Below are 26,789 nucleotides of genomic sequence, written 5' to 3'. Positions count from 1 at the left end.
ATTAAGGCATTCGATTGCACAAGGTTGATCATTTGGTCTTTGTCCGGAAAAACGAGACAAGTGTTTCCTATAGGAATTTATGTTGATGATATCGTCATCACTAATAGTGATCAAAGTGGGATTGCAAATGTCAAATAGTGGTTTCAAGCAAAATTTCAAAGCAAGGACTTGGGTCTTCTCTCTGTTACTTTCTTGATATTGAGATTGTACATTCTAAGGAATGGTTAAATGTACCTTAGAAAAGATATTTTGACTTGCAAAGTGCGAATGGTATGTTTGGAGCTAAATCAGTTGCTACGCCTTGTCGATCCATGAAGTTCTCTACGGATTTGGCAAATTGATCTAATTGTCATTAGACCTGTCATATCTTTAGCTGTGAGGGTGGTGATGCATTTATAGAAAATCCCAAACAACCTGCACATGATGCTATTTGTAGGATTCTAAGATATCTCGAACACTCTCTTTGTAGAGGTTTGATATATAAGTGTAGTAGAAACTGTGATATCGTGGGATACTAGCATACAAATTGGATTTGCTTCATTGACCATTGAAGGTCTAGTATTGGATGCTATACATTTGTGGGAGGTACTCTTATTCCTTGGTGTAACAAGAAACAAACTTTTTCAGTAACATCTAATGCTGAAGCAGAATACCAAGCTATGGCTTAATTGAGCTTGTGGTTGAAGTCTCTTATGTTAGACAAGATATTCTTGGTAATGATGCCCATAGATATGTTTTGTGATAATCAAGCTGCCATTTATATTGCTAGCAACCCAATGTTTCATCAGAGGACAAAGTCACATTGAAGTTGACTGTTATTTTGTGAAGGACGCTGTGTTGAAGAAGGTTGTGACTTATGAGGACTCTATATATGAAATATGTGGATCAGCTAGGCGATGTTTTCATGAAGGCATTATTTAAGCCTTGTCAAGTGGATGTGTTAAAGCTCGATATACATTGTTGGCCAACTTCGGTGAGGTATTGTCTGCTTTGGCCCACTGACCTCATAGTTTTGTCATAAAAAGGTGCCTAAGATAGTTGGAGACCAAACCATCTCTACAAGCTCAAGATTTCACTTGTGCACATCCGATGTGAGATTTTGACATTCTCCCTTGTCTAATCTCTGGCATGCTCGTTAGATTGCCTCCAAGTGCTCTCACATGGTAGTGTCCCCAGGGTGGCTTTGATACTAAATGTAACGGTCTTGGGCCCAACTTCAATGAGATATTGTCTGCTTTGACCCACTGGCCTAGCGGTATTGTCCTATAAAAGGCGTCTCACATAGTTGGAGCCCAAACCATCTTTATAAACCCAAGATTTTCCTTGTACACATCTGTTATGGGACTGTGACACCTCCCATGGTGTTTGCTTTGGGAGAGGGTGGTCTTCTATGCCTCTCCTGGGCGTATGTGTGCAGTGCTTTTCTTGGAGTTCCCATTGTTTCTTATACAGAGTTACTAGCAATATCTGTTATATTAATTACAACTTTTGTTCTATTCTATACTATTTTTCTTTTTCCTTTGATGCGTGGACTTAAAAAAGATACTGACTTTCGTAGGGTAACCTTTTGTGATTTTATATGATGGTAGAGTGAGCTGCTTTTGTATGCATGGAGTGTATGTGACTTAAGTAGGCCCTTTTTATTTGCATTGAAAACAGCTCTCATGCATGTTCTATGGTCCGTCATCAGCTTTCTATTTAGTGGCAGATTATATCTCAACTAAACTAGTTTAATTTATGCCTGTATCAATTGCCTTATTTTTTATGATAATTGCAGGGAATACATTTGGATCCAAGTATTTATTTAATGGATGATGATAATAGAATACCAACAAACCTGCCTTCAAAAACTGAAGAGCCAAATTCAGTTTCTGTGGCAAGGGATGATAGTACCACAGCACACAAGGAAAATGATTCAAGTGTTTGTGGAAATCATAGTGCGAACAGTAATTGTTCTCCTGGGAATGTAAGCACAGAAGAAGGGATATATGCTGACCAAGTTAATAAAGTTTCTGATTGTCTGGATTCTATTCATATTACAGGAAGTTTTTCTGAGAATAAAGGTTGATTCCTACTCCAAGTTTTGCTAAACCTTTTAGAATTCAGTTTATTTTATTCTCTCTACCTGTTCATTAGTGCAAATGTGTGAAGATGCAATTTGAGAAAATGGATTTTTTTTCCCTGACTGCTAATTGGGGAATGTAGGTGAAATTCCTAAAGATCTGAAGACTGAAAGAAATGTTCCTGTTAAGAAAGAGAAATCTGGAGGTGAACCAATAATTGTACCTATAGTTTTGAAGATGGCTGAATTTGATCACAAGGTGAGGTAATTATTTTACTTTAGTTTTCTTGGATACATTTAATTTGTTTTGTTGCTTTCACTTGTTTAGAGAGTAGCAAATTATATGTTCTGGTTGACCATGTTAAGTTCCAATTAGTACCTCCTGAAAGTTGGAGACTGGGAGCCAAATGGTGGAATATGATTTTTTTTTTTTAATAGTAAAAGAGGAGATTTCATTAGAAAGAGAAGAATTTACAAAGAGGAGAATGAGACATCTCCCATCAAAATTCTGGAAATATCCAGAGGAAAGAAACAAAAAGCACAAAAAAAAATACATTGAAGTATTATCAAAGTGAAAATTTCCTCCAATTTTGCTGAATTTCTGAAAAGCTTGCTCCATTAAGTCATCCAAGATCAACGCACCATAAAGAGGACTTTTCCCAAATCAACTACCTTCAATTTTTTCCCTGATAAAATCCATGCATTGTGCTCCAACCATAAACCCCACAGCGCTGCAGATATTCCACGTTTCCAAAGAGCAGCCCTATTCTTCCTTCTTCCAAAACCATATAAAGAGATAGCCAACATTCCTTCCACCGATGCTGGACAAACCCAAGCTTCTCCCAACGTACCAAATAGTTTATTCCAGTCAAAATGTACGAACAAATGAGATGCCGACTCAGAATTCAAGTAACAAAGCACACAAACATCTGAGATAAGGTCTTCAAAGATCTCCCGATTTGCAACAAATTATTAGTATTGATTCTATAAAGCAGAGTCAGCAAAATGAAGGCCTTAATCTTTGGGGAAGCTTTGGCCTTCCAAATACATGACAATAGAGGAAAGCAAGAGTTGGAATGGGTCAAAAACTTGAAGAGAGATTTACAAGTGTAAACCCTTGAATGATTCAAAGCAGCAAAGCCCAAGGCTGAGGACTCCAAGCTGAAGAAAGATGACAATTGTTCAATAACTCAAGGAGGAAAGTTCCATCAACTCTCTATCATTTAGAGATCTTCTGAAATGAAAGTTCCAAGAAACTTGACGGCTAACTGAATCAACCACAAAGAAAGAAACCATACTATCTTGCCCTGAGCTCAATCAAAACAGATGAAGGTAAGATGTACATAAAACATCATTCCCCGACCATGGATCTTTCCAAAATCAAATCCAAGAACCCTTCCCCACCACAAAAATTAATTTAAGGAGTGGATAAGGGATAAATTTGAGAGATAGATCTACATGGACTCTTCAAAGGACATTGCAAACTAACAATGGTTCCCCACCCATTCAACCCCAACCCATGCTTACTTCTAATCACTTTATGCCAAAGGGAATGATCTTCTAAGGGAAAACACCATAACCATTTAGCCATGAGAGTGATGTTTTTAGACACCAAATTCCAAGACCCAACCTTTCCCTCCATTTATACCTACAGACCTCCTCCCACCTAAGTGATCCTGAAAACCGCCAACTCTTGATCATAAGAAATCTCTCATAATTTTTTCTCAAATATTTTTGCAATCCTCGTTGGAATCTTAAAAATAGACAAATAATATAAGGGGATGCTTGATAAACAAGCCTGAATAAGGGTGATTCTGCCCCCAAGGGAAAAGATTGCCCCCTTCTAACCATCCAACCTCTTGGCTTCTCTTTTTACCACTGGGTTCCAAAATTCCATGGATCTAGGATTGCCCCCTAAAGGGACCCCCTAAGGAAGTCGAAGGCCACTCTAAAAAGACCATAACCCACTTCAGAAGCAGCACATTAATATTAGCTAGACCATTCTTCCCTAAATTTATTTTAAGCCCCGAAACCCTCTCAAGACATGGTGGATACCCAAAACACATCTAAAAGAAGGCCTATGATCCTCTAGAGAGAAAATAGTATCATCTGCAAATTGAAGATGAGATACCACCTCACCCTCTCTCCCCACTTCCAAACCCTTCACCAATCCCTGACCCACAACCCTATCCACCATTCTGCTCAACACATCAGCTGCTAGGACAAACAGAAAAGGGGAAAGTGGATCATCTAATGCCTCTAGAAGCCCTGAACCGAGACTTAGGTTCCTCATTCACAACCACTGAGAACCATACATTAGATAAACAATTCTTTAACCACTATTGCCAACACTAACAAAAATTTTATCCAAACAACACCAACTAACTTTGTCATAAGCCTTCTCAAAATCTAGTTTGAAGGTGAATCCCCTCTTTTCTTTCTCCTTCAAATATCCTTCACCACCTCATTAGCCACCGAAATGGAATCCACTATCTGTCTGCCCCTCACAAAAGCACTTTGAGCTGTAGATATGGTCTTATCAAGCACTGCACTCAGCCTATTAGCTAGAACTTCAGTGATAATCTTATAAACATTAGAGACTAGACTGATATGTCTGTAGTCCTCTATCTTAGTGGATCTTGATTTCTTAGATAAAAGATAATAAAAGTGGAGTTAATGCTCTTACCCAAAATCACATCCCATAAAATTCATCAAAAACTTTAAGCAAATCATCCTTAATAGTATCCCAGCAGTCTTGGAAAGAAGTTAAAAATAAAACCATCTAGACCCGGAGCGTTATCCCTATTCATCCCAAACTCTACCCCCCTCACCTCCTCCTCCTTAAAAGGTCTCTCTAATCAAAGCATTTGATCCCTCGAAACAGGGTCCCACTCTAAACCCTCAACCCATTGGTCTACAAACTCTTCTTCAAAATTAAGATTACTGAAAAAATTAGAGATGCTATTCTATCAGGATCATTTATATTTCCCCCTTCTCGCATGTTTAGTTCCCTAATCATATTTTTCCTCATCTTTCCATTTGCTAGCCTATGGAAGAAGCTGGTATTACAATGTCCTTCTTTGATCTATTTAAATTTAGTCTTCTGTCTCCAACTCTTAATTTCCTTGAAAATCACCTTCTCTAGATCATTCTTTAAAGGGATCCTTTTAGCTCCCTCACTTTCCGAGAGGTTAGTTTCCTCTTCCTTTCTATCCAAAAAATTTATCTCACTTAAGATGCTGGCTTTTCTAATTCTAACATCCCTAAACACTTCTTTATTCCAAATTTTCAAGTTCTCCTTCAAATGCTTCAACGTCCTTGTAAACCTAAAACCTTCCCAACCCCTCCCTATGTCTTCAACTCATGAGCTCTTCACCAAGGGCTTAAAAGAAGCATGGTTCTGCCATATATTCTGAAACCTAAAAGGAGTGGGACCCTATGAAACCCTACTAGATTCTAACACAATAGGGAAGTGATCATAAGTAGGTCGTGGGAGAAATGATTTGAGAAATGGTAGGGAACTCATCCTCCCACTCACTACAAAACATAAATCTATCCAATCTACTAGCCACCGCTCTAGCGCTCCCTAGGGACCAAATGAAGGTAGTGTTACTTAAAGGGAGATTGCTTAGGCTATACTCCTTTATAAGCAAATCAAATTGTTTTATCCTAGCATGCTAGCATTAAGTTTGTGCCCCCTTTTCTTCTCCCCCACAAACCTAACCACATTAAAATTCCATCCCACTACCTAGCTAGGAGAGCTACCAAAAAATATAATAGAGCTTATCCTAGAAAGCACTCCTAAGACTAGGTCTAGGAGAACCGTACATAGGATACCCACCATTGATCACTTCCTTTCACTTTCACAAGAACAAAAGGGGAAAATAACCCCACTAAATTATCCACTTTTGGGGTAGACTGAGAATCCTACTTGACAAGAACACCACTAGAGGCACCTCGAGAGGGTAAAAGTCTCATTCCCTCATATGTTCTAGGGCTCAAACACAACCTCACCTCTTTCCCTAAAGGGTCTACTAATTTCAGGATAAGGTCTTTTAGGAGCTTGTGCGAGTCTATCGAGTCTCTTTCACCTCCACCAGAGCTAAACTCACAGCCCTCCCCACTCCAAGAATCCTCCCTCTGGTGTAAAATATTAGAGACAAAACGAGGCTGGTTGGAAGGGATACCTGTATTTTTGGTAGAGGAACCTAGATCCCCCAAAGAAGCATCTACCTTCTCATCATTAACCACTTCCCCCCCCCCCTTCTTTGCCCAAGGAAGAAACCAAATTACTGACATGAAGGAGATTAAGCACAGGGTTAGAAGAAAAATAGCGCCTTTCAAATAAGGGATTCAATTGATCTGAACAGTGATTAATAGTCCTTACCTGTCTGTGTATGAGCAGGATCCCTATGTTGGCTATTATTCTCCATATGTAGTGAGGTGTTACCAGCTAGAGCATTCTGCCATAAGCCAAACAGACCCTCATTTTCATTTGCTCCTTCGAATAATGGGAAAAACCTGTTATCTTCAGCAAGTTCAAACTCAGGTCTTATCTGATCAGCTGCTGGAGTAAAATCTGAATCCAAATGATGACTAACCCTCTCCAAAGGCTGAGAACTCGTTACTGGAAAATACGCTTCATCTGGCCCAAATGGTGGAGTATGATTGCAGGAAGAAAATATGAGGAAGACTATATCCGGAAAGAGTGGGAAAATTTCTGTGGTCTGGAACTTATTTTCCCTCATAATTTTTTGTCTAGCTTGGCTTATTATGTATTAAGATACAGAATGCATGCATGGTTGATTGGCCGTGAGCTGTTGGAGGCTCTAACTTAGAGGGTACAGGTTATTGCTGTTGTACTTTGTGAAACTAATTATTGAAATAAACGTTAGTGGGGATTCTCCAACAATGTTGACACATGCTGGTTGCCTTCTAATATTGCATCTGGTGGTTGGCATATGCAGCATTCAGGAGCTCTCTTGATATGGCATGCATAAGCTTCCATATTTTCACTCAGTTATTCATCTTGTGGCCTATAAATATTATCTAATACATTTACACCTTGTGCCCCTAAGCAATCTTGAAAAATTCAACACAATACCCTGGTGTATTATTAAGGATAATTATTTCCATAAATTTAACCATCATTTGTTCTGTTAGATTACAACTACTTTCGGTCAACTGTACACCTAAAGTGAGTCATCCTTATCTGATGCAATACAGTAATGTCAAAAGTTTGGTAAATCATTCTTGTTGAGTACAGAAACTCTAATGCATGCAATGTCATGCAGTCCTGTTTCTCCCACTTAATGTTGTGTGGTTTTTGGTCTGAATTATGTTCCGTACAGAAGTATTCAAGCCGATGGGCTGTTTTACTGTGGGAAACAATGATAAGGTATATTTTCGCCTTGATGAGCAATTTTTTTTTTTTGGGGTGGGGGGTGGGGGGGTAGGGTGTTGTTTTGTATTTGTTGCTTAGTATATTGTTTGTATCTTTCTTGATGTTTGTGTAACATGTAGTATTACTGTTTTGGGAGGAAGTTGAAGCTTGACAAAATGTAAAATTATGAAAAGAGATTACTGTTTTGGGAGGAAGTTGAAGCTTGACAAAATGTAAAATTATGAAAAGAGATTCACATCCATTGCTCTTTCCCTCTCAAAGGCTAGGAAAATCAAAAACTAAAAAGAACAAATGAAACCAGTGCAATCTAACAATCAAGCAAATACTGGTATCATGGCTGAATATCTGAAAAGCTCATTCCCCTTAAAATTCCCATGATCCACACACTAAAGAGAAGCCAAATAATGTATTTTCTCGGTAGGTTGTGCTTAATATGATAAATACTAATGACTTGTTGCAGATGTGGAGACCTTTGAAGGCTTTCCTTCCTGATATTTGTATGCTGTGCTTTAATTGTTCGGAGTCTGTTTCACACCTTTTCCTGCACTGCGATTATGCATGAAGGTCTGGAACAAGTTATTTAATTACTTTGAAGAAAATTGGGTTTGTCCTAAAACAGTGGAGTTCTTGGCAATTTCTTTTGTGGGGTTTAGGAGGAAGGAAGGAAGGAATTGCATTATGGAATTGTGCTATATTTGCAGTGTTTTGGGGCTTGTGGAAGGAACGTAATGCACGTATATTTGCAGGGAAGAAGTTACCATATTGGTTGGTGTGGGAAAAGATTCTGTTTATGGCTTCTTTTTGGTGTATGACTATAGAAATTTCGAGAGAATGTGTGTTTCAGAAGTTCAGCGCTCTTGGAAGTCTCTTTTAAGGGTGTCTCGAGTTTTTGTCATTGGTTAATTTTGAAATTTTTGTTTTGGTTGTCCTAACTCCTGAGGATTATCAGACTTTGCTAAAAGATCTCCTCTGCTTGTAGATTCTATCTTTATTTAATGAATTTCTTTTTCAAAAAAAAAAACAAGTATTTTCTCCCAAACCAGCAAATACAGCAACTTCTTCACTGAAAAATTATGTGCATTGTGCTCCATCCACAGCCCCCAAAATATTGCAAAGAAAGCATATTTCCACAGCGCTGCCATTTCATTTTTGCTGCCAAAACTAACAAAAGAAACTGCCAAAAAGTCCTCCACCGTTTTGCACCCAACATTCACCTAACAAACCAAATAACTTACTTGATACTTTCCAACAATAATCACAATGTATAAATGTAGGAAAAGAAGCAAGACCTTGGGAAGATCCATGTTGGAGACTACTTAAAAAGAATTGGATTGATAATTGTTGGGTTTAACTAGTAGTTTATTACGTATTTAGTTTACTTAGTATAGTATTATGTGTATTTTGGGGGCTTGTTTATAATACTGTATTCTAGGGGTTTTTTTGTAATGTAATGTTGTAGTTTTAGGGGTTTTTATGTAATTTCATGTGAATAGGCTTTCTTATAAATAGTGTGTGAAAGCCATGTTGTAGGCAGTTACTGATGAATTTGAATTGAAATTGAACGTGAGTTCCCACTTGGTATCTCTTCTCTCCTCCCTTCCTTTTCCTTCCTCTCTTCTTTCTCCCATGACCGCAGAACCTTGATGCTGCCCCTGAATCAATAATAGATGCAATGCAGATTCTGAACAGTTAAAAGGAAGTACACAAACATCTGGAGAGAGAGCCTTCAAAGGTCTCCTGGTCTGCAGCATGATATTGGTACTAATTCTGTCAAGTGCAACCAACCAAATAAAAGCCTTGATTTTAGAGGGGAATTTGGCCTTCCAAATGGAATTATAGAGTGGAAAAGAAGAATTAGTTCTAGTAAAAAATTCACAAAAAGATTTGCAAGAATAAACCCCCAAAGGATCCAAAGACCAAGACTCACAATCCTCCTACAAAGGAAACCGACAATTATTCAACATGGCCAGCAAAGAAGATAGCTCTACCAACTCTCTATCATTCAACAACCTTCGAAAGTGAAAATCCCACGAATATATAGAACCTCCAGGATCGACAACAAAAGAAGAAATGGAATCATCTCGCCCTGAGCTCAAGCAAAAGAGATGAGAAAAAGAGGTGGACAAAACTACATTTCCTAACCGAGAATCTTTCCAAAATCGGGTATTACAAACCTACCCAATAGAAATTTATTGTGGGGAATGAAAAGGGGATAAATCTGAGAGAGAGCTCCAGGGACTCTCCAAAGAACATTTAAATCCCAAATTATTATCCCACCCACTCTCATCTAATTTATACTTCTAACAACTCTAAGCCACAGGGAAGAATTCTCTAGTGTAAACTGCCAAAGCCATTTGGCCATAAGAGCTGTGTTTTTAGACACCAAATTACCAAGACCCAAACCACCTGCCTGTTTAGACTTGCACACCACTTCCCTAAAGGTTCTTAGAAAAAAAAAATTTTAGTCAAGATTCCTTAAAGCTCTCTACCCTGACTACAAGAAATTCCTCATTATTTTCTCAATCTTACTGGCAACTCCCACAAGAATCTTGAAGATAAGAAATTTAATGGGATATTAGAAAGACTAGCCCGCATGAGAGTAAAAAAAAGGCTTCTAAGCTGTTGGGAAGTTTAAAATTTCCTTTTATAATTTTTATTTACTAGTGGGAATCCCCACGTGCTTGGCAGGTGGAGCTTATTCGTCTAATATTTTTTGAAAACATTTATGGCTTGTAATTATGATAAAATCTTTAACTGCTTGTGGCCATTACAAAGTTGAGAGGACATTCTTCTTTCTATTGTTAAAACCACATGATCACAATCCACTGTGAGTAGTTGGTATTTTTAAATGGGCGTTGCTTGGATTGGATTATATTATACAAAATCAATCTTAGAAATGAGAATAAAAATTGGAGGTTGTCTTTTGTTGTGCCGAGAATTGTTTATTTTGTCACTTGTGTGGGAAGATGGAGGGGATAACAATATTCAGTACATTGTGCTTTAATGCTAATAGGTTCACTCACTGAAAACTAGGCCAGTGCATTTAAGAAACAGAAAAAATGACAGGAGATGGTGTCCTGAGGTTTGATGAACAATAAACTCATATTGAGAACTGAGAGTTGAATTGAATTAGTATGAAATACACAAGGATCCTCAGAGGTGTTTTCTTTAATTCTGTGGATGGTTGCTTATCTTTTATTTTAAGGTGACAGAATGCTGGTTGAAATTTTTTAAAAAAATATTCAAGAAGTTATTCTATAGTTTCAGTACTCAAGGGCCTGTTTGTTATTATTTTTGTTTTTCATTTTGTAGTTTTTGTTAAGTGTAGAAACAGATTATGAAAAGCGTTTGTTTATGTTGCTAATTTTCTGCTTATGTTGGTTTTTAGCTGTTTTCAAAAAAATTGAAAACCAGATTTTATGGTTTACATCCATAATTAATTTTTGTGAATTAAATCATTCATTTTATACATACTTTAGTTAAAATTTTTTAAAAAATAACCATGTGATTTCAAATATAATTAAAACAAAAATACCCATGAAATTTTAAATAATTTTTTTTTTAAAAATAATTCATCCAAATTTTTTTTTTACCATTTTTTAATTGTTATGTACGATAAGATTGTTTTTGTAGCACTAAAAAGTGAGTTTTGAAATATAATAATTACTTTAATTATTATAATAATTTCTATTTTTTATGATGTTTTTATTTTATTTTATTTTTGAATTAGAAATTTGTTAAAAATAATAAGTCATTCAAAAAATATTTTTATCATTTTTCAATTTTCATGTATGATAAGATTGTTTTTTTTTTGTAGCACCAAAAAGTGAGTTTTGAAATATAATAATTTCTATTTATTATGGTTTGTTATTTTGATCATATTTAAATTTTGTTTGATTTAAGGACAAAATTAGCATTTTTTAAATAAAAGTTTTAATTTGTTTTAGTTTTAGAAATATTGACCGAATGGGTTGCTATTTTCCAATTTTTAGTTTTGGTTTCTGGCTTTCTATTTTGGTTTCTGACTGCATAATTTTTAAAAGTGATAGATGGCCCTAAAATTGCATATATTTAGCTCACAGCTTTGTCACGGCATTTTGAGCTGCATCAATTGAGTCTCATGGATCTTCATATCTAGAATCAGCAATATGATAAACCAGTTCACAATATATCAGTTACTAGTCTTCTTTTTAGGTTCTCATTTTGATTTATGGAGATTTTATGAAAATTTGATGCACGCTCTGGAAGAGCAGCTGAATTTGGACTTTCTTTCCAAAGATTTCTTTTTTTCCTGTTTCTTAATTTATTTGACCTTCTCTTACCTTGTCCAGGCATTGCTAGAGGAATGGATTTCTACCCGTACATTCAGTAACAAGTGCCCACTCCAGGTATACAGAGTTTTGGCATTTTCAGGTTGTTTAAGGAGCATAAGACTTTCAGCTTATGGCCTGTTGTAGCTTCTGTGCTATATGTTAATTTCTTTACAACAAATATGCTGCATGATTTTGTCCTTGTAGAAATTTGATGCTTGCTATTTTGGTGTTTCTTGCTATAGAAAAGTTTGTTTTGAAATTTCTATTTAGCATTCTTGTTGAGGGTACCCATAAAGTTTAATGTCTTAAGTGAATTCTGGAGCTTGTATGACTCATCATTCCCTTGTCACAAAGTGATAACATAAAAGTGAATGCTCTAAAGACACTTGTGGCACCGGTGAGAGAATCTTTTAATGCCATAAAATAGTGATTCCTTTTTGGTTACTTCATTAAGAAAATGACTGTAGTCACTGAAGATAAAAGTTGAAAATAAAAAATAACCCTTACCATTTTTATTAGTTTATGTAACTATGTATTTGGAAAGACTCTACGAATGCCTAGCCAAACATTCACGAGAAAAGGAAAGAAAAAACAGCAAAAGAGAAAGGGAATATTTTAAAGTGCACTAACAAAAAGGGTACTATAACCAAAAAGGCAGAAGCCCTTAAGTTAAAAATGTTAGGTGGAGCACACGTAATGGGCTTGGAAAGATAAATTGGGAAAAAAAAAATCAAATTGAAGCATATATATATATATATACACTATTAATGACTCGTGAATGCAAGATCATGAAAGCCCATAATAGTCAAATGTGCAAGGCGCACTGAGGCACAAAGCGTATCTAGAGCCTAGGCGTGAGGTGTGAGACGAAGGCATGTGCCTCACAGAGGTGAGGTGCACATTTATTAAAATTAACTGTTATACCCTATATAATGGATTCTTGATTGTAAACACATTAGTTTGACTTTTAAAATATCAAAATACTCAATTCTAGGACATAAAAATGAACACTATAACCATGGTCTTAAATTTCCACGAAATTGTCGAAATTTCCATCGAAATTTCCGATTTCCGTCACCCTCGAAATCAAAATGGCAGTCGATTTAATTTCCGTCGAAATCTCAACGAATCATCCGAAATTTATAGAAATCTCAAAATTTTAGTGAAACTTGTCAAAACTTTAACTATTCGATGAAATTTCATCAGAATTCAAATGAGAAATTTAGGAGTGAAGTGAAATTTCTATCATAATTTATTTTATTTTATTACAAGTGCTTTTGAAATTGTATGAAAAAATAAACTTACATAACATTCTATTTAACCATTCATGTCTATATTATCATTTTTTGTACAATAAATAATATTTAAATGATTTATGAATTTCATTTGTATTAACTGAATATATTTAATGTACATTACCTTACAAATATGTTTGATACATATTCTATTTTACAACTTTTCCACCTCATACAAAACATAGATGTATTTAATTTGTAATATATTAGTCCAGAAACTTATATTATTATGTTTGTTAACCATTTCTATAGTTTCACAAAGAATTCCATGCTTTATTACAAATTTCCGTTATTTTTTCAAATCGAAATCGAAATTTCCGTTGAAATCGCCGTAGTTTTGGACTTCGAAATTTAAGTCAAAATCGAAATTTAAGACCTTGAGTCTATAACACAAATTTTCATTAGTTTGTGATGTTCAAGCCATAAGTTGTACAAGATAGAAGCAGAAATAAGCACCATGGAAATAAAAAGAAACATCAAAAGCAGCAGCAGTGCAGTTCTGACTGCGATACCAGAAATTCCAGATCACAGAAGCTGAAATGATGAGAAAAAAAAAATGCTTTCAGGGGAAAAAAAACAGCTCAGTTTCAATTAAAACTGCCAAAAAAAAGTGAAAAAAAAAAAAAAAAAACATCAAAGAGGACACATAGAGCAGCAGAGCAGTTCAGAAGAAGGCTGGGGAGCAGCAGATCAGAAATTTCAGGAAAAGAAACAGAAATTAAAAAAAAAGAGGAAAGAAGAAAAATGGAATTCAAGAAAAATGATTTGCAGCTTTGACTGAGAGCAGCACAGCAGGCCAGAAGAAGAAGAACAGACTAAGAAACCTGAGAGCAGCTGGGTATATATGTCAGGAAAAAGTGGCTGAAATTCCATAAAACAGAAAAAAAAATGAAGAGAGAAAAAAAGAAAACAGATGGCTGAGATTAAAAGAGAAGGGGAAAAAACAATTATATTGTGAACATGTGTGAACTGCGCCTCTTAAAGGTTGCCTTGCCTCGACCGCTGTGAGGCGCAAGCCTTATCGCCTCATTGCACCTCTCACCTAGGCATGCCTTTTACTACTATGTGAAGCTGTGCATTATTTTGATTGGAACTTCATCATAAACTTTGATGTAAACTCGTGATTGATTTTTTTTTTTTTTTTTAGTAGTAAGAAGAATTTCTTTAATAGATTAAGAATATACAGCCAGGAGAATAAGACATCTCCTTAGCTAAGTCTGGAAAAATCCAGATTAAAAACATAGAAAAAACTGGAAAACTAAAAAAGGCAAATAAACCTAGCACAAACTAAGTTTCTAGACACTAAGTTTCAAATACCCAAACCACCTTCTCGTTTAGACCTACCCACTACTTCCTAACTTACCAAGTGATCCCTAAAGCCCCTAGACCCAATCACAAGAAACCCCTCATTATCTTCTTAATCTTGCTAGATGGCCCACCGAAATCTTAAAAGTAGAAAGTATAAGGGGATACTAGAAAGAAAAGTCTGGATGAGTGTAGTTCTTCCACTGAAAGAAAAAAGAACATCGTTTTGCCCATCTAGTCCCTTAGAAACCCTTTCCACAACAAAATCCAAAAAATTGACAGATCTAGAGTTAACACTCTAGAGAAACCCCTAAATAGAACAACGGCCAACTACAACCCACCTCTGTATACAACTCCCTAACACTCTTGTCAAGCATATTGATAGCCATGATACTGCTCTTCCTATATTAATCTTATGCCCATAAACCTTCTCGAAAACGTGGAGGAGACCTAAAATATTCAAAAAGGAGGGTCTATGATCCTCTAAAATAAGATAGTATCATAAGAAAATTGAAGGTAAGAGACCTTAACCCCCCTCTCTCCCCACCTCCAACCCTTCCACTAAACCTCAAACCGGCCTATCCATTGTCCTACTCAAAATATCAGCCACTAAAACAAAAAAAAAACGGGGAAAGAAGGTCACCTTGTCTAATCCCTTTCATATCCTTAGACCAAGGTTTAGACTCACCATTCAAAATAACCGAGTATCTCACGTTCTGCAAACAACCTCTAATCCAATGCCTCCATCTCTCACCAAACTCCTTTGTCACAAAAATCTTTTCGAGGAAATTCCAATTCACTATATCATAAGCTTTCTCAAAATCCAACTCAAAAATTATGCCTTCTTCCTACTTCAGGTATCCTCAACAATCTCATTGGCAGCCAAAATGGGATCCTATTGAGCACCATACTCATTCTGTTAGCTAAAACTTTTGTAATGATTTATAAACACTAGAAACTAAGCTAATAGGTCTATAGTTCGACATCTTGATGGATTTATTTTGCTCTGGTATAGAGTTATGCAAGTGGAATTGATACCCTTGCTTAAAATCCCATTTCCGTAAAATTCATTAAAAACCTTATGCATGTCATCCTTAACCACCTCCCAACAATCTTAGAAGAAAACCATATCAAATCTGTTAGACCTTGGAGCTTTATCCCTCTGCATCCCAAAAGCCGTGACCCTAACTTCCTCTTCCTTAAAAGGTATCCCCGACCAAGCTACCTCATCGCTAGACAGAGGGTCCCAAAATAAACCTTCAACCATTGATCTACTATCTTCCTCCTCAGAATACAAATTAGAATAAAACTTAGTGATTTTAGAAGCAATTTGAATATGATAAAAGATATTATCCCCCCTGGCCACATCCAACTCCCTAATCAAATTCTTCCTCATTTTTCCATAAGCTATCCTATGAAAAAATTTAGAATTATAATCACCATCTCCAATCCATTTAAACTTTGTCTTATGCCTCCAACTTCTTATTTTCACCTCCTCCAATTCATTCTTCAAATATACCCTTTTCATCTCTTCCTACTCCAAGAGAATACTATATTCTTCCTTCCTATCTTACTCGGCCAACTCTCCTGAAATACCAGCCTTTCTAAACCTTAAATCACCGAACGCCTCCCTATTCCATTCTTTCAACATCTTTTTTAATCTCTTCAAATTTTTAATGAATTTTAAATCTTCCCACTCCCTCTCCACATCCTCATCGAAGAATTCCTCACCGAGTACTAAAAGGAATCATGATGCAACCACATATTTTCAAACCTGAAAGGAGTAGGACCCCAAGAAACCTTCGTTGATTCCAACATGATGGTAAAGTGGTCAAAAGTAGGCCTAGGTAAAATAGGTTGAGATAGATTAGGGAATTCATCCTCCCTCTCCACGCAAAATTGGAATCTGTTGAGGCTGCTTGCTACTCCCGAGCACCTCCTACTGATTCTTTAATGGAAAAAAGTGGTAGGGAGCAGTTTTCTGTGCATTTTGGTCAAGTGGATCTTCTTATAACAACTTTGGTTGCTTTGTTTTTCTTGTACAGAGTGTGTTTTGTGATCTTTGGCTGTTCTTAAACAGTTTTCCATTTGAACGTGGGTGAATCCCTCTTGGAGTCCTTTAGTAATCCATCGACAGCAATGACTACAACAAACCAAGCCTTAAGTCCCACTATGTGGGGTTGGCAACAAGAATCCTTTTCTAGCAATTTTTTTAGATCCTTTAGTAATCCATGCCCATTTTATTTATTACAAGAAAGTTAAAATTTTGAAAAGATGAGTTCAAAGCCAGAGTAGATGTGGAGCATTCTGTGGGGCTGGTTTTTAAATCCACCTTAAGTTGCCCATAAATATCTCTAGAGCTCAATGAATTTTCTTCTTTGAAAATTTTGAAAAAAATTTGTAATGAAAGCTTTCTTTAGTTGTGTAAGTGTGGATTATGGCTTGGGACGGAAACAACGTCACGACCACCAAAATTTTGGATTCAATACTTTGCAAATGTGTTTACCATTCTAAAATATGTCTTTAATTTTGGACACCCTGTAGTCATGTTTAAGTCGGCAATAACAGCAACAGTGACTTCTATGCAATCTCCATTCATGTCTATGTTTTGACGTGATTACTCCTTGGATACATATGTGACACTTTATGATCATGTTTAAAATTCTAAATCTGTTTTTAATTTTGGACGCTTATCCAATTCTCCTTGGACATTTTATAACATGGCTTTTGTTTTGTTAAGATCACAGCTGTTCATTAAAAATAATCAAAATTTTTTTTTCTTTTGTCTTTTTGAGTCAATTAGTCAGTTTACTATATGTTAAATGTTTGTGTTTCTAACTGGACCAAATTTTCTCCCCTCTTTTTTACAGGACAAGGACAAGCTGATAAGCAACTTAAAAACCATTCAGGATTATCTTTGCTCATTCAAGTCGCAGGTATGGTTGTTTCTCTTGGTTAATAGCATGCAAGCTTGATTGTAAACCCATGGAAACAAAAGCATTATAATCGATAGAACTGCCCTGCTGGAAATATTCATGAACAGAATAGGCCTCTTCGAATATGGTTTATAAAAGTAAAATCATCGAAAGTGTACTGCCAGTAAATCTTGGTTCATCCATAATATTGAAATATGTGTTTTCTGTTTCCATGAAAGTTGAGAAATATACAAAGAGTATGGAAATTTTTTTTTTTTTTTTCTTGTCTATGTGAGAGAGGGAGCTTGAAAAATCACCATTCCATTTACCAAGTTGTAGAAAAAAAATTAACAGAGATCAACTCTTTGAGGCTCATGAAAGGGCAAGATTAGAAATAGGCCAAAATCTCAATTTCACAGGACATGAATAGAATGATGTCTCTTTTCCTCCCATTCCCTCTCTCCATTGGCTATAGTGGGCGGAGCATGGTTTTAAAATCCAGACCATGACCAATCTAGCGAAGTCACGAATTGGTTGAATTAATCGGATTGGTGGGTCAACCTAGTGGTTGGACTGGCAGCATGACATATGACAATTATAATGTCATACGAGTGTATGTACAATTTTTTTTTTTCCAGTTTTGAAATATATTAAATTCAAAATGTTAATTTATTGTTTTTTTTATAGAAAAGGAAAGTATGTTAAAGATTATTTAAATATATTATGTTCATTCTGGTGCAAGGCTCAAACCTTTCTCCCTGCAAGTATGCAACCCTAACAGTTTTGCAACTGGGTCAACTCGGTTGAGTGGCTAGGTTAGGCCGGTTTAGGGGAATTTGCACCAGGTTGACAGAGTGGAAGCTCTTTCAGATAAAAAATGGGATTCACCCTTGATCCAGACCAGCCTAGTGACCCGGGTTCATTGAACCCAATAGTGGATTAATGAGTGATTATTGTATTCTGATGTCAGGTTAGGCCGGTTTAGGGCAATTTGCACCAGGTTGACAGAGTGGAAGCTGGTTCAGATAAAAAATGGGATTCACCCTTGATCCAGACCAGCCTAGTTACCCAGGTTCATTGAATCAAATAGTGGATTAATGAGTGATTATTGTATTCTGATGTCAGGTAGTTTTTTTTTTTCCTGCCACCAAGATAAAGATGTTGTGCATTAACCAACGGGAAAGAGATCTAAATAATCAAGGAACCACCCCATAGCTGAACTTACGATACAGACAATAAAAAATAAAAAGTGAAAAGTGAAATGGACCAGCTCTACTCTGTACAAGTAACAAGTTTATCTACTGACTGTTCACTGAAGTCTGAAAAACGACAATCATTTTTGCTCGCTTGAATGCACAAGCAGCAGAATCTGAAACTATCACACAATTACAAAAAAAAAAGAAGCACTGAACAGATCTACAGTGTACAAGTTTATCTACAGACAGTTTTTCAGCTTGCACATGCTTCCCATGCTTGTCTTTGAAAATTCTCTCCCAAATTTATCCTGCCTTTATTACTTTGACAAGGTATAAGATGGTGGATGGTTCTAAATCTGGTTTTGGGAGGATCCAGATTTGTGGATCGGGTATACTTTTTTTTGTGATGCATTTCCATGGTTACATTATCCATCCATTATGCGCGATGCTTCAATTATAAACTTCTGCAGTCAGGATGATCTCATGTTTCTTGGAACCTTCAGGCCTTTTATCATTTTAATGATAGAGAGGTCAAAGAATTTAGTTCTTTGAACACTATTCTTGATTCTAGTTGGTTCCTTTCTTCTTTGGATAGGAGAGACTTTAGCCTTTTGATAGTTCTGGTTCTTTTTCTTATAAAGCCTTTATATCTTACTGTCGTTCAACTTGTAGTTACTAATTAAATCTAGATGCCTTAGAAGTGAGAAATGGTCACTCTGGTCTTGTAGAAGAGCTTGAATTGTTGCTTTGAAATCTGTCCATAAATCAAGATGACTCTCTGAATAGAGTAATGGGTCTAATATGTAGAAAATGGGTTCAAATCCTTTTATTGAGCGCCTGTGGGACCATGTAATGGAGCATAATGGCTACAATCGCCCATAGCAGTTGACACAAGTCCTGAACAGCCAGCATTCATGTAAAACTGAGAGAACTGGTCTACCATTGCGCATTGCGCTTGAATTTCAGCATAAACTTTTGCTAATCATCATGAACAATAAACAACAAAATGTCGATTATACAGTGCTTTTGAGCTAACTGTTAGACTAAACATGGAAATAAAATTCATGAAATATTCATACATTAGTTTTGAAAATTGTTGCAAATCCAGGTAATAGACCATTTATAATCATATTATGGCATGAACTAAGAATTTACTAGAAGCTGTGGAGAACAGCGATTCTCAGGTGCAGTAGTTGAAGTATCATGTAAGTTCAAATCTTGAGAGCAGCAATTAAATGCTAAATTTTTTTTGAAGGTAATAGAAGGTGCCAAATTCATCCAATTTAGGTTGATTTTAATCCACAGTTCAGATAATTTTTTTTTACTAATGCTTGTGCTACCATCTTGAGTTGGAGAAAAATGTCCAGGATAAGAATGGAGGAAAGTATTCTGGTCCTTTCAGTTTATACTTAAAAGGTTAATGAAGCTGTGATTTTGAGAATAGTCCTAGTTCTCCATTGGGGATGACTTAGATAAATTTAGATTGACTGAGAATAGTCCTAGTTCTCCAATTTAGGTTGATTTTAATCCATGGTTCGGATAAATTTTTTTTTACTAATGCTGGTGCTACCATCTTGAGTTTGAGAAAAATGTCGAGGATAAGAATGGAGGAAAGTATTCTGGTCCTTTCAGTTTATACTTGAAAGGTTAATGAAGCTGTGATTTTGAGAATAGTCCTAGTTCTCCATTGGGGATACAACAACAACAACAAAACCAAGCCTTAGTTCCACTAAGTGGGGTCGGCTATATGAATCTTTCTCCATTGCGGATGATTCAGATAATTTGATTAATGTATTTTAAGGCTTCTCTTTTAAGTATTATTTGAAAATACAGTAACATTGATGATAAGATGTTTGCGAGGATGTTGAGGTCCTACCAGTTGCTTCTTCTTGAGCCTAACCTACTCGCAGGCAAATGTTTTTCGAAAGTTCTTTCTGCCTCCATTTGTGGAAAAATATCCACATAAGCCTTTGCTTAATTTGATTCCTCTAGAATTTGCACATTAACTGTAATTACACTTAATTTTGTTAATGTAACAATGTTCTTCCCTTTTGATCTTGAACAGGGTTTATCAGTTGTCAATATATCTGCAACAACATTTCCACAAACACTGGATTGGCTGCACAGCTATCTTCTTCAGGTATGGTTATCTTCCAGTGAACTTTTTTTTTTACAGTATTGAATTAATTGGGCCATCTGGAGGCTTTGCTAAGGAAAGAGAAAGGCATGTACATGATATCCAGATGACTTCCATATGGAGAAATCATTGGAACTGACTGTGCTTGCACTTTGAATTGACAATAGCACACTTGAACCTCAAAAGTTGGCCCTTTTTCTCCCAAAGACAATGAAAAGAAAAGAAAAAGGAATTCTGGTAGTATCCTCAAGTTTTTAAAAGGAATTCTGGTAGTATCATCAAGTTTTTTATGGTGCATTGCTTGCTTAGTTGACCAACTAACATACTTTAGTTTGATCAAGTTCTGGTTAGCCGTCTGCAGACAGATTTTGTGCATTCTTATAGAGAACTGAGTTGACATATATTCAAAAAGTTTGAAAGGTGATCATTTTATGAATGAATAATACAAGTTTAGTATTTCATTTATGGAGAGAGCATAGCATTTCTTGAGAGGTTTCCAGTGTTATGGAACTTCAACTGGGTTTAGAGCCTGTCAGATGCTTTCTAGTGATTTGTGTTGTTGTTGTGTTTTTATTTTTGTTTTTTCCTCCAAGTAGAATAATGCTAATGTTGCCATCTGAGTAAACCTTCTCTATTTTCTTTTCTTTTGAAAAATTTAGATATCAGATCATATATGAGCACAATCTGACGTTCCTTTTCTTTGTACTCTTATCATCTTGAATGCTCCTGTGTCATTTCTTGTGTGTGCGTGTTCCTTGTTTCTCAACTAGCAATGAATGCTGGGTTAAAACCACATCTTGATTCGTTTGTTTTCTTTGTTAGTGTATTGAGCAAGGTACATCATCTGCATCCAATGACATTGGTAGACAGCCAGCTGAAAGTTAGATTTTGTGCAGATGTTAACCCAGACTATTACGGGTAACAGTCTTCAATTATCTACTATTTCATGGAAGTACTACGGTTTTGTGTTTGTTTAACATTATGCATTTTGTGCTGTCTGACATAAAGCTGCTTGCAATTAGGTCTTAGTAGAGATTGTTTACCATAAAGTGATTTTATTCGAATTTGATCCAGCCCATTGATTAACTTTACCTTGGCAAAAAACTATTGACCTTACATTTAATTATGTTTTTCTTGTTTCCTACGCATCTTCTTTTCTATTTTTTATTTTTATGAATAGCCAGAACTGGATTGAGCATATTGTTGCGCAACCGAAAGCCACTGCATGGGGACAATCTGCCAATGATTAACTGCCAGAAAGCAAATGAGCAGAGTTTTGTTAGGATGATGCTTCAACGTCCCTTATTATGACCCCTGCCAAGGGTTGTGTTCATTAATTAAGCGCTCTTTTCCAATGGCAAAATCTGACCTTTTCGAATGATCAAAAGCTTTTTCCAATGGACAGAGCAAGTCACAGAACTTCAATAAATAGGCAGATCCCTGGAATAATGGTCAAACGTGTCTATTCAGGCAAACATTATTGTATTGCACTCGGAAATTTTCTCTGGTCTGTAAGAGGTTTTCTGGTCTGAGAACCCAATTAATATATTCAATGTACCTGAGATGATGTTGCTGCTCTTGGAATAATGTGATGGTGCACGAGCCATACTATATATAATATATCTTTCATGTAAAGTTTTATCCACATTATCTCTACCCAAATACTATAAAACATTTCAAAAGCGAAGCAAGAAAAAGAAGAGAAAAATCCTTGTTCCCATGATATAATCAAATGGTAGAATGTCATACATCAGCAGCATGTTCACATATCTCCTGAACATTTAGTGCCTGCTAATTGCATTTTCTTCGACATCGGATGGATTAAAAAATTTATGCCCATTTTCTGATGTTTGGATTAGCATTATTTTGGCTTTCTTGATGTTTCAAAGCTGCAAATTATAATGCTTCGGTTATATATTCTTATAGCTTCATTCATGATGAATTATTTTTTTGCTTTGGCATGCCTAAACATACCCTCCTTAAATCTCACCATCCCATAGATCCCTGAGCGTTTTGTATGGGCTGCTTGTTTCGTTAACATAAACCTCTCCCCTCATAACCTTCCTCTCCTCCAGCTTCTCTATCTCAAGTAGATCCTGATCGTCCAATCTTAGATCATGGGCTCCCATGTTCTCTTTCAGCCTGTCTCGGTTGAAGCTCTTCACTATCACGCTCGATCCCTTCGATAATCCCCATCCTAGAGCAACCTGCACAGTTCGAAGCTTGTTACTAGAGAAAGTGAGGAAAGAAAGAACTCCACGATATATGAGAAACAATTGTCTTAATCTACTTCTGATAATTAATTTGTTCAGACACAGCAACATATTGCGAGTGATATAACTTGAGGGGTTGGTTTAGAAACCTGAGCGGGGGTGGCATTGTGCTTGAGGGCAATGGATTGAATGATAGGGTTATTGAGCACAGCAGTGGTTCCCCATGAGTTGCCTGGCCCCCCAAGTGGTGAGTACGCACTTACATGGATATTGTGCTCTCTGCAGAACTCCCTCAGCTTCGACTGCCTCCACATTGGATGCATTTCCACCTGTTTGTGAATCGTGAATCATGTGCCGACCAACGTAATGATCATAAATTATATATTCGAATTTGTTCATAAAAAAGTTTGTACGCATGCAGAAGAGTTGAAATTGGAATAATTCAAGTGACAATAATTTCGGCATCCTTGGCACTTTTCAATTCACTTCAATAAATATAATATGGTAATTTCATGTTTGAGATGTTAGAGTTTAGATCAAATATGCAAATTTGAATAAAAATGCAATAGAAAAACATTTTTGACTTCCTTTCAAATTCATATAGATCTAAATTGTACATTTAAATTTAGGGCAAAAGATATTGATATTTTCTAAGGTTTGACAAAAAGATAATAATCTCTCCCCAGATTTTAAAAATTTTAGTGACCTCTTTTGAGATTTTTCAAAAAGATGAAAATCCCCTTTTGTATTTTTTTTTAAATAAATTTTTTTAGGGGATGTCTATATCTTTTTGACCTCAGAAGGCATGTGATATTTTTGAAATTTCAGAGAAATTTTCTTTCTTTTTGTTAAACCTGAAGAAAAAATGAATGCGTTTTGCTCGAAAAATTATGCTCTCCAACATGACTATATTGTATATTTGGGAGCCCACAATTCGAAATTTAGATTTGAAATAAGACAAAATGCAATACAATTTTATAGTAGAACAATTTTATTTAAATTCATACAAAATAGGGTCTGAATTTTAAATGAGAGAATTTGAAAATATGACATTTAAGAATCCAAACAAGAAGCTAATAAGATTTTGGCCATCCAGCGTCATTATCATCCTGGTTATATTAAGATGCTATGGTTAATACTATATTATTCATTCTCAGAAATCATAGTTGCAAAATCACCATTGATTAGGGTGTATCTTTATAAAGTATATTATATACCTCCTCTTTCAATTATTATTTATTTATATTTTCTACAAGGAAGAACAAGTTGCATAAAAAAGTCACAGTAGACAGCTTTGTCTTCAGGTTTTGGCAACCACACTGTCTCATTTTTAACCTAGCTAGCTAGAGCCTACCACTGTGAAAAGTCAAACTCAAGATAGTTGTCTCTTTCTGTAGGGTCTTTAGGTTTTTTTTTTTTTTTTTGGAGGGAAAGAGAATTCATACAATGCCTTTGCCTTTTTGGGTCTGCATATCTTTTCTAATTTTTTTTAATTTTATATTGTCTTGTCAACCCCTATGAGGCTAATAGGTTGATAGAACTTAGAAGGGGCATTATCTTGTATATATATATATAGCATTGTAATCATGTGAGTATATATATTTTTTTCCTTTTAGGTTTTGAGTACTCAACCAATGCCCATTAATCATACTTTTAGGATCCTTATATCTTCAGAAAGTGCAAAGATATTCATATTACAAATCTTTACGAAATTAAAAAAATTCAAAAAATCTATAGATTGAGTAATCTCTTTCTTTATCCAAGAAATCCATGTAAAGGTATGCACCAACGTTTTGGTCTTTCAAAAAATGGAAATCAAAATTGAACCGTTTAAAACTTTAATTAAAATTCAATATCAAAACTGAACCGCTTAAAACTTTAATTAAAATTCAACCAACTAATTTTTATATTAATATCTAATGATTAACCAAATGGAACTTTCAAACAATTTAAAATTTTAAATTTATCACTAATAATAAATATTTTTTATTATAATTACTATGTAAATTTAAAATATTCATTATTAAATTTTAGGCATCAATCTTAAAGGAATTTAAATTTTTTTTCAAATTTGAATTATTAAAATTCTATATATTATCATATAAAATATTTTATTTTATATATATTTATAATATATTGATTCAAGTGGGTCAATTATGATTATTGAAGGGACTAAACTAAAAAAATATTCAACCGATTTTTGTTTTGTTTAATTTGGTGGTTTGATTTAGATTTTCAGTTTTTCTTATCGGTTCACTCCTAATGTCGGTCCCATATATATATATATATATATATATATATATATATATATATATAAGATATTAATTATTGATAGAATAATTAACGATAGAATATTAATTATTGATAGAATAATTAAATAAAAGAAAATAAGAATTAACGATATAATTAACGAATAACCTGATTAACGGCGGGAGGGACGGAAGCAAAATCCAAGAGGCGGAGGAGTTTGCGGGAGGAGAAATTGCTGACGCCAATGCACCTGCAGAGCCCCATGTCCAAGCATCTCTCCATGCCTGCCCAAGTGGTCTCCAGGTCTACCACTGCTTCGAACTCATCTTCCGCCGGCACCGCCTTGTACGTCCCCGGCTTCAGCTTCACCGGCCAGTGCACCAGGTACATGTCCACATACTCCATTCCCAGGCTCCTATACACACACACATACAAACCAGTGCATGCATTTAATATATATATATATATATATATATATATATGCATATTTTCATTCCCATACTAGTTTCAATCAGTGGAAAAATTGAATGCATGCATGCATGCGCGTATGTATGTAATCAATATACACATAAATGTGTTTGGCAGGAGAGAAATGGAGAGAAAAGAAGAGAAACCCTAGCTCTAAGAGAAATTTGAACTGATTGAATTCAGGTGAGAAAAGGCAAGCTTTGTTGTACGTATATATATATATATATATATATATGACTTTCTCTCCTTCGTACCTCCCCACCGCTCTCTCTCTCAAAAGTACTTCTATCTTTCTCTTTCTTTCTAGCTTATGACTTTTTTTCTCAACTTTTTTCCTCTGCAATAAGTCATCGAAGACGACTCACAAGCATTTCTCTGCCCTTCTATTCTCTCTTCTTCTCTCTTTGTTACCAAATGAACCACAAGAAAGTCATTGCTATGTTGCATGCAGTGTGCGTGTGCCAGTGCGTGTCAATGTGTGTATTCTTAACGTACTGCAGAGTTTGGTTGAGGGCGGAGACAGGGTCATGGTGGTCGCTTCCCCATAGCTTAGATGTAACAAAAACGTCCTCTCTCTCTACCATCCCATCCTCAATCGCCCTCGTTAGAGCTCCTCCTAGGGCCGCCTCCGACCCGTATATCTTTGCTGTATCAAAATGCCTGTAACCCATCTGCAGATTAAGAAGAGAGAGAGGGAGAGAGAGAGAGAGAGAGAGAGAGAGAGCGTGTGTATTTATAACATGCTAGTTTACTGAATCGAATAGCAAACAAAAAAAACATGGAGCATGAAGCATGTATGAGTTAATTAAAATGAGGTAGGTACGGAATAGTGTACTTGGAGAGCCATATGGACAGCCAGTTCAGTTGTCTCTCTATCATTCTCGAAGGAATAAGTGCCCAGACCAACCACTGGTACTGTTATCCCACACTTCAATCTACTTACCTCCTGCTCCTTCCTCCTTATCATCATCATCATCTCTCTCTCTCTCTCTCTCTCTCTCTCTCTCTCTCTCTCTCTCTCTCTCTCTCTCTCAACTTAACACAAATCAAATGTATTAATCTCCCAGCTAGCCATTCCCCTATTTATACACGCAATAAGTCAACGTCAATAGCTGTTATTTTAAGGCGCTGCAGCTCAAAAAAGTAATCATAAATTATAATGTGTTTGTGTGTGTATTTATAAATAAATGTTAATTGGGAGTATACAAAATCAAAGAAGGGGATCTTCCAT

The 26,789-nt window shown here is 35.8% G+C and overlaps 2 protein-coding genes across 4 annotated transcripts in view; one reads left to right on the top strand and one right to left on the bottom strand.

Annotated features, from left to right (window-relative positions):
• The window catches only part of LOC131146777 (uncharacterized), a 46,982-nt gene extending 24,710 nt beyond the window's left edge, over positions 1 to 22,272 (top strand). Inside the window, exons 10-16 of one of the 3 annotated variants that reach the window (XM_058096558.1) lie at positions 1,778 to 2,063; positions 2,206 to 2,321; positions 11,798 to 11,854; positions 17,250 to 17,315; positions 20,556 to 20,630; positions 21,450 to 21,545; positions 21,812 to 22,272. In XM_058096558.1, coding sequence (XP_057952541.1) covers positions 1,778 to 2,063; positions 2,206 to 2,321; positions 11,798 to 11,854; positions 17,250 to 17,315; positions 20,556 to 20,630; positions 21,450 to 21,512 — 663 coding nt within the window. In that variant the 3' untranslated portion in view covers positions 21,513 to 21,545; positions 21,812 to 22,272. Of the gene's footprint in view, positions 1 to 1,777; positions 2,064 to 2,205; positions 2,327 to 11,797; positions 11,855 to 17,249; positions 17,316 to 20,555; positions 20,631 to 21,449; positions 21,546 to 21,807 lie in introns of those variants that run through there. The other 2 variants (XM_058096557.1, XR_009134454.1) reach the window with 2 other exon arrangements.
• Positions 22,273 to 22,606: 334 nt separating this feature from the next.
• On the bottom strand, positions 22,607 to 26,525 carry LOC131145733 (NADPH-dependent aldo-keto reductase, chloroplastic). The gene is made up of 5 exons (XM_058094924.1): positions 26,394 to 26,525; positions 26,054 to 26,229; positions 25,259 to 25,505; positions 22,990 to 23,169; positions 22,607 to 22,834 (listed from the first exon to the last, which is right to left on the bottom strand). Exons 1-5 carry the CDS (start codon positions 26,523 to 26,525, stop codon positions 22,607 to 22,609), a joined length of 963 nt encoding a protein of 320 aa, XP_057950907.1.
• Between the last annotated feature and the right edge of the window lie 264 nt (positions 26,526 to 26,789).

This window comes from Malania oleifera, chromosome 13, assembly GCF_029873635.1.
Source record: "Malania oleifera isolate guangnan ecotype guangnan chromosome 13, ASM2987363v1, whole genome shotgun sequence".
NCBI lineage: Eukaryota > Viridiplantae > Streptophyta > Magnoliopsida > Santalales > Ximeniaceae > Malania > Malania oleifera.
This window is presented reverse-complemented; position numbering and strand designations above follow the sequence as displayed.

Excerpts from the sequence above, each read along its gene's own strand:
- LOC131145733 (XM_058094924.1), bottom strand. The coding sequence starts at position 26,525 with ATGATAAGGAGGAAGGAGCAGGAGGTAAGTAGATTGAAGTGTGGGATA. Across the intron at positions 23,170-25,258 it reads TCCCTCCCGCCGTTAATCAG|GTGGAAATGCATCCAATGTG; the intron begins GTTATTCGTTAA and ends ATTCACAAACAG. Across the intron at positions 22,835-22,989 it reads ACAATGCCACCCCCGCTCAG|GTTGCTCTAGGATGGGGATT; the intron begins GTTTCTAAACCA and ends CGAACTGTGCAG.